General features: G+C 41.1%; 1 protein-coding gene across 1 annotated transcript in view; it reads right to left on the bottom strand.

The window, feature by feature from the left end:
* Positions 1 to 6445: 6445 nt before the first annotated feature.
* The window catches only part of LOC105506461 (putative uncharacterized protein MGC39545), a 1536-nt gene continuing 1064 nt past the window's right edge, over positions 6446 to 6917 (bottom strand). Inside the window, 1 exon segment of the mRNA XM_011934605.1 lies at positions 6446 to 6749. Within this exon segment, the coding sequence (XP_011789995.1) occupies positions 6446 to 6749 (304 nt within the window).

Here is a 6917-nt window from a genome sequence, read left to right as displayed (position 1 = left end):
CACCTCAGCCTGGAATTCCCAGTATCTTAAGTGATCTCTTTCATTTACTCTATTTGTCAACTAGTTTGTGTATTTTATGTTTTTATCAGGTAACAGAAGTGAGCATTCTGAAATTTATAATTATTCTTGGAATTGATTTATTGTCCATTTTTATGCTACTGCCAATTCTCTTTGAAAGTAATATGATCTTGTTCTTAGTGCATGTGGTAGGGAGTAATTACCTGCTGACTGGGTGGCTATGAATAGATTTTGCATCTTGGGGAATATTCCATTTCCCTTGTGGAAACAAATCAGGGAGTTTAATCAACCCTGGATATTAAGGATGGAAATGAATACAGGCTTGAATTAAGTGTTGGAGTTTGAGAACTACCAGTGATGGAAAAATAGTCTTAAAATGTTGGTAGGTATGAGCTCATTTTTATTTGCTGCACTGTGATTGACACAGGTTTTCAATAAAGCCTCAGCAGCTCATTTCCAGAGTCTCATGGAAAACTGGCTTCATCAAGAAGGATCTTTCTAAGGAAGGTCAAATAAAATAAGCACAATACATAGCACACTATCACTGAATTTCTAATCTTAAAAAGCCATTTCTAGATTTGAAAGTCATTTTTTTAAAAGAGGGACTAGGTGACCCTATGAGGTCAATTTTCTCATCACTATAGGTGTGTTTCTATCCTCCCATAGGTGTGTTGCTATCCTCCCAGTCTGGGAGGGATATTGGTTTCTGCATCAGGTCAGTGATCAGGCTAGATAAGCTTTAAATATTCCATATGTTCTAAGGTTCTTTGATTCTATTAACAAGTAAATCAGAATGCCTTGAAATCAGCCCCTAGAGTGGTATTGATGGGATTCCAGAAATGATTTACTCTGTATCCCCAAAAAGCAGCAGTTTGTAGCTATGACTCAGCCTTAGTTTTTCTTTCATGTGTGTATGTGTGTGCGTGCATGTGTGTGTGTGTGTGTGTGTCTGTGTGTGTGTGTTTTAGACAGGATCTCATTTTTTTGTCTAGGCTTCTTTTTCTTTCTTTCCTTTTCTATTTTTTTGGTAGAGACGGGGTCTTATTTTGTTGCCCTGTCTGGTTTCCAACTCCTGGCTTCAAGCAATCCTCCTGCCTCGGCCTCCCAAAGTGCTGGGATTACATGGCACCAGTCCTCAGTTTTCCTTACTTAGCAAATAGTAGCTTGTTTCATTATTAGGCACTAACTAGATTCAAGGCACTCAGCTTGTACATAAGGGGTTCAACACTCACAAAAACCCCAGAAGGAGAAAATATTAGAGAAGTTAACTAAGAAACATAGCTAATGACTGTGGAATCACACCCCAGAACCCAAATCTCCTTTTGCATGTTTTAGTTCATTTATTTGACAAATATTTACTCAGTGTCCACTGTCTTTTATTTCAATGCCTAAGTCATTCTATCAAATAATCAGCTTCTCTGTGGATGTTTTTTTCTTCCTTTTTTTTTTTTTATGTGTACACTTTCCTTAGTGTATTTTATTTATTTATTTATTTATATTTTTTTGAGATGGGGTTTCATTCTGTCACCCAGGTTGGAATGCAGTGGTGCAATCTCAGCTCACTACAATGTCCGCTTCTCAGGCTCAAGCGATCCTCCCATCTCAGCCTCCCGAGTAGCTGGGGCCACAGGTGTGCAACACCATGCTCAGCTAACTTTTTATTTTTATTTTTTATTTTCAGTAGAGACAAGGTTTTTACAATGTTGCCCAGGCTAGCCTGGAACCTCTGTGCTCAGAAGGTCCGCCACCCTTGATCTCCCGAAGTGCTGGGATTACGGGGTGAGCCACTACACCCAGCTGGATATTTATTTTTGAGACAGGGTCTGGCTCTGTGTCTCAGGCTGAAGTGCAGTGGAGCCATCTCAGATCATTGCAACCTCCACCTCTGAGGGCTTAAGCAATCCTCCCGCCTTAGCCTCCCAAGTAGTTGGGACTACAGGAGTGCACCACTATGCCTGGTCAGTTTTTACTTTTTAATTTTTAGTAGAGACAAAGTTTCACCATGGTGTTCAGGCTGGTCTCAGACTCCTGGGCTTAAGTGGTCCTCCTTCCTCGACTTCCCAAGGTGCAGGGGTTACAGGCGTGAGCCACTGCACCCAGTTGAAACTTTGTAAAGCTCTAGAAACTTTTAGTATGTATAAAAATAAAATTAGACTAACTTTGATTGAAGGGATAGGGAGGTGGGAATAGCTCTATCAGCCCTAAGGAGGATCCCTGAAACCCCTAACAACACACAGTCAGCACTTATTGAGCACATACTATATGCTAGCTCATGTGCCAGTGCTTGACATGAATTATTTTCTTCATTGCTGCATCCTTAATTTTGGCACAGTGCTTTGTACACAGGAGGTACTAAATTATGTTGAATATTGAATTACATCCTTGACTCTTTCTAGGGTTCCATACTAGTTTTTTTAGGACTGCCTTAACAATGACACCAAGTCATTAGATTTCAGGACCACCCTAATCTAGTATGATCTCATTTTAACTAATTACATCTGCAAAGGCCCTATTTCCAAATAAAGTCATATTCTGAAGTTTGGGGTATTTTTGGGGAACATTATCCATCCCACTACAGTCTACCCTGTGGCTCCCCCAAAATTCTTGTGTCTACTCCTCATGCAAAATATATTAATCCCATCCCAATATTCTGTTTTTTTTTTTTTTTTTTTTTAAAATAGGAATCTTGCTCTGTTGTCCAGGCTGGAGTACAGTGGCATGATCTTGGTTCACTACAACCTCTGCCTCCCAGGTTCAAGCAATTCTTCTGCCTCAGCTTCCTGAGTAGCTGGGATTACAGGCACATGCCACCATACCAGGCTAGTTTTTTATATTTTTTGGTAGGGACAGAGTTTCACCATGTTGGCCAGGCTGGTTTCAAACTCCTGACCTCAAGTGATCTGCCCCTCTTGACCTCCCACAGTGCTGGGATTATAGGCGTGAGCCACGGTGCCTGGCCCCATCCTAACATTCCTAAGGTTTAACCCATTCCAGCATTAGCTCTAAATCTAAATCTCATCTATTACAAATATAAACTCTAAAAGTTCCAAATCTCATCATTTAAATCAGGTATGGGTGAAATTCTAGGTGTGATATATTCTGGGACAAAATTCCTCTCACATTGTGGACCTTTGAAACTAGAAATCAAATGATCTGTTTCCAAAATACAGTGGTAGAGCAGACATTGGATGGACATTCCCCTTGCAAAAGGGAGAAAAGGAGGGTTGGGCACCGTAGCGCATGCTACCAAGTTATCAGCCAAGTTATCTGCCACTCTATAAAAAAGTTTCTCTTTTGTTCAGTTTCTAACAACAGTTCCTCATTTCCATCTTAGACCTTGCCAGATTCACCTTTAACATTCATATTTCTATTTTGTTATGATAATACATGTATTCCCTATGACCATAGAAACTTTCTCTATAGTCTCCTCATTTCTGAAGCCTCACTAGAATTGCCCTTAATATTTGTAATTCTACCAACAGTCTCTTTGGGGCAATATAGGCTTTTTCTGTCACGTGTCTCAAAATTCTTACAGCCTCTTTGCATTACCGTGTTCCAAAGGCACTTCCACATTTTTAAGTATTTGTTACAGCAGCACCCCACTTTCTACTACCAAAATTTGTATTAGTTTCCTAGGCCTGCCATAACAAATGATCTTATGGAGAAATTTGTGATCTCATAGTTCTGGAGGCTGGAAGTCCAAAATCAAGCTGTCAGCAGGGCCATGCTACCTACTGAAGGTCCTGGGGAAGAATCTTTTCTTGCCTCATTCTAGCTTTGGGTGGTTCCTGGCAATCCTTGATGTCCTTTGGCTTGTACCTGCGTTACTCCAGTCTCTGCCTCCTTTCTTGTGCATGCTCTCTTCTCCTCCTCCTCTTCTTCCTCCTCCCCCTCCTCCTCCTCCTTCTTCTTCTTCTTCTTTTTCTTTAGACATAATCTTGCTCTGTCAACCAGGGCTGGAGTGTAGTGGCATGATCTCAGCTCACTGCAACCTATGCCTCCCAGGTTCAGGTGATTCCCCTTCTTCAGCTTCCCAAGTAACTGGGATTATAGGTGTGTGACACTACACCCTGCTAATTTTTTTAATTTTTTTTATTTTTTAGTAGAGATGGGGTTTTGCCATGTTGTCCAGGCTGGTCTTGAAATCCCAACCACAGGTGATCCACCCACTTCCCAAAGTGCTGGGATTACAGGTGTGAGCTACCATGCCCAGCCTCCTCTCGTCTTCTTATAGGGACACCAGTCATTGGATTTAGGGCCTACCCGAATCTAGTATGACCTCATCATAACTAATTACATCTGTACAGGTCACATTCTGAGGTTCTGAGTAGACATGAGTTTTAGGAAGACATCATTCAATCCACCACAGGTTCTAAGCAGCAGAGTTTGGAAATCAATGTACTAAACATGGAACCTCCTGAAAGCATGCCTTCATTGTAGCTCCCCAACTTCTAGCCTAGGCCATAGAATGCAACCAATGTTTGCTGGAATTTGTACACCAATGTTGATAGCAGCATTATTTTTTTTATCCCTTCTTTCTCACTCTAATCTCATGACAAATTAGTAGCGTTATTCATAATAGCCAAAAGGTGGAAACAATCCAAATGTCCATGGGCAGATGAATAAACAAAATGTAGTATATACATACATGGAATATTATTTAACCTTAAAAAGAAAGGAAATTCTGACATTGTTGCAACATAGATGAACCTTGAAAACATTGTGCTAAGTGAAATAAGTCAGTTACAAAAAACAAATATTGTATGATTACACTTATATGAGGTATCTAGAATAGTCAAATTCTTAGAGACAAAATTAGAATAGTGGTTACCAGGGGCTGGGGAAGGGAGTACTGGGAAGTTAGTGTCTAATGGATACAGAGTTTCTGTATGGATAACAACATTTCTGTAGATGAATAGTGGTGGTGGTTACACAATAATGTGAATGTGTTTAATACTAGTGACTTGTATACTTAAAATGGTTAAAATAGTAATTTTTATGTTATATATATCTTACTACAATAAAATAAGTGTTTGCTGGAAGAATAACTGGGCTAATGTTCAGGGATTTCTCATCCCAGGTACCTAGCCTAGATGTCCTCAACTTTCAGTTTCTTCATAATCTCACAAAAATAACAACAGAATCCACTAATTGGTTACTTATTATATGCCAGGCACTGTGCCAAGCATTTTGCATGTATTATATTACTTAATATGCATAACAACAACTTTGTAGTAGACATTGGCATCCAACAGCAGATATGGGCATCTCCATTTTACAGATGAGAAAACTGAGGCTCAGAGAGGATAACTAACAAGGTCACCAGTTCAAGACCAAGTTCTTTATCACTTTCAGTACTTCACAAGCTTCTCTCAAACCTGTTTGTCCCATGCTCTGAAGATCTAGATAAAAGATGGCCTCAAATTAGCCAAGACATATATATATAAACACACACACACATACCTACGTATAATGCCTTCTAATATACCTGGAAGTACTTTACTTACATTCATTCCTTTAATCCCACAATAGGCCACAATAGAGTGGGGCACTATTATTTTCTTCATTTTACAGATGAGGAAATGAGCCACAAGGAAGTTAGCTAACCTAAGGTCACAAAACTGGGTATGATACCAAGAAAGGAGGTTTAGGGATCTTTTAACCAGCTACTCTTTGTGATTTATTTATTTATTTATTTTTGAGACAAGGTCTTGCTGTTGCCCAGGCTGGAGTGCACTGCAGCTTCAACCTCTTGGGCTCAAGCCATCCTCCCACCTCATCCTCCAGAGTAGCTGGGGCTACCAGGATGGGTCACCATGCCTGGCTATTTTTTTTTTTTTTTTGTAGAGATGTGGTCTCACTATGTTGCCTAGGCTGGTCTTGAACTCCTGGCCTCAAGTGATCCTCCTGTCTCAGCTTTCCAAAATGTTGGGATTACAGTTGTGAGCCACTGTGCCTGGCCTTATGATTTCTTACAGGAAGACATTCTCTGTCTATTGCTCCCACAAAGGCAAATAGGCCAACGCTTCTCATCTCATTGGGACATTATTCCTGTTTCCATCCTTCTCATGGTTGAAATGTCTGTGGAATGAATGCATAAACAAGCAAAAGAGAAGCTCCCTGCCCCTTCCAGTTGAAGTTCTCAGTTCAGCCCAGAGGTACTTTGTAATCAGACAAAAGTACTTGGGGTTCTCCAAGACAAAAGTGCTTTTTCCAGTGCCTTCCTTCGATAATTACAGTTGTTGTGCTCTTAGTTGTGTGTATTCATGAATTATGAGACTTTTTATTGACAGCTTCTATAAGTACAGGCTTATACACAGTAGACAAGATAAATGAATAATTTTTCACAAGACCCCAGGGACCCTTCTTATTTCAGCCTCTCGAATTTTCCTGTATTATCTCAAGTCCTCCTGGGCCTGAAACCTTCTCACTCAGATTTTTCAGCTGGATCCGGCTCCCACCCCGCATCTTTGGGCTAGAAAAGCTCTCCTGCCAGCTTCCTCACTTCTGGCTTGAGGTCGGAACCCAGTTGGGGCTGGGAGACATCGCTGGGCCTCCCCGCCTCAGCCTCCAGTAGAGGAGAATGGGAAGCTCAGAAAGTCCAAGAGGGCCTTTGAGTGTGTCTGCCGGCATCCGCCAGCAGCCATCGCCTGCATTTTATCCAGAAGCTAGTGTCAGGCTCTGCGAGGTATCCATGTTGATAGTTATTGCACGCGCTCATCTTGGAGCTTCTGAATATTCATGAGGGAAGCAGAAAGACCAATGTTAAAGAGGAGAGAAACAGAAATGCATAAATATTAATAAAGGCAGGCCCACGTGCTCAGAGGAAGGCTATGAATGTTAACTAGGAGATGACGTCCAGCTCCCGCGCGTGCCAGTTGGGTGGGTGCCCGAGCGCG

This window comes from Colobus angolensis, unplaced genomic scaffold (genome assembly GCF_000951035.1).
Source record: "Colobus angolensis palliatus isolate OR3802 unplaced genomic scaffold, Cang.pa_1.0 Scaffold137, whole genome shotgun sequence".
Lineage (NCBI taxonomy): Eukaryota > Metazoa > Chordata > Mammalia > Primates > Cercopithecidae > Colobus > Colobus angolensis.
This window is presented reverse-complemented; position numbering and strand designations above follow the sequence as displayed.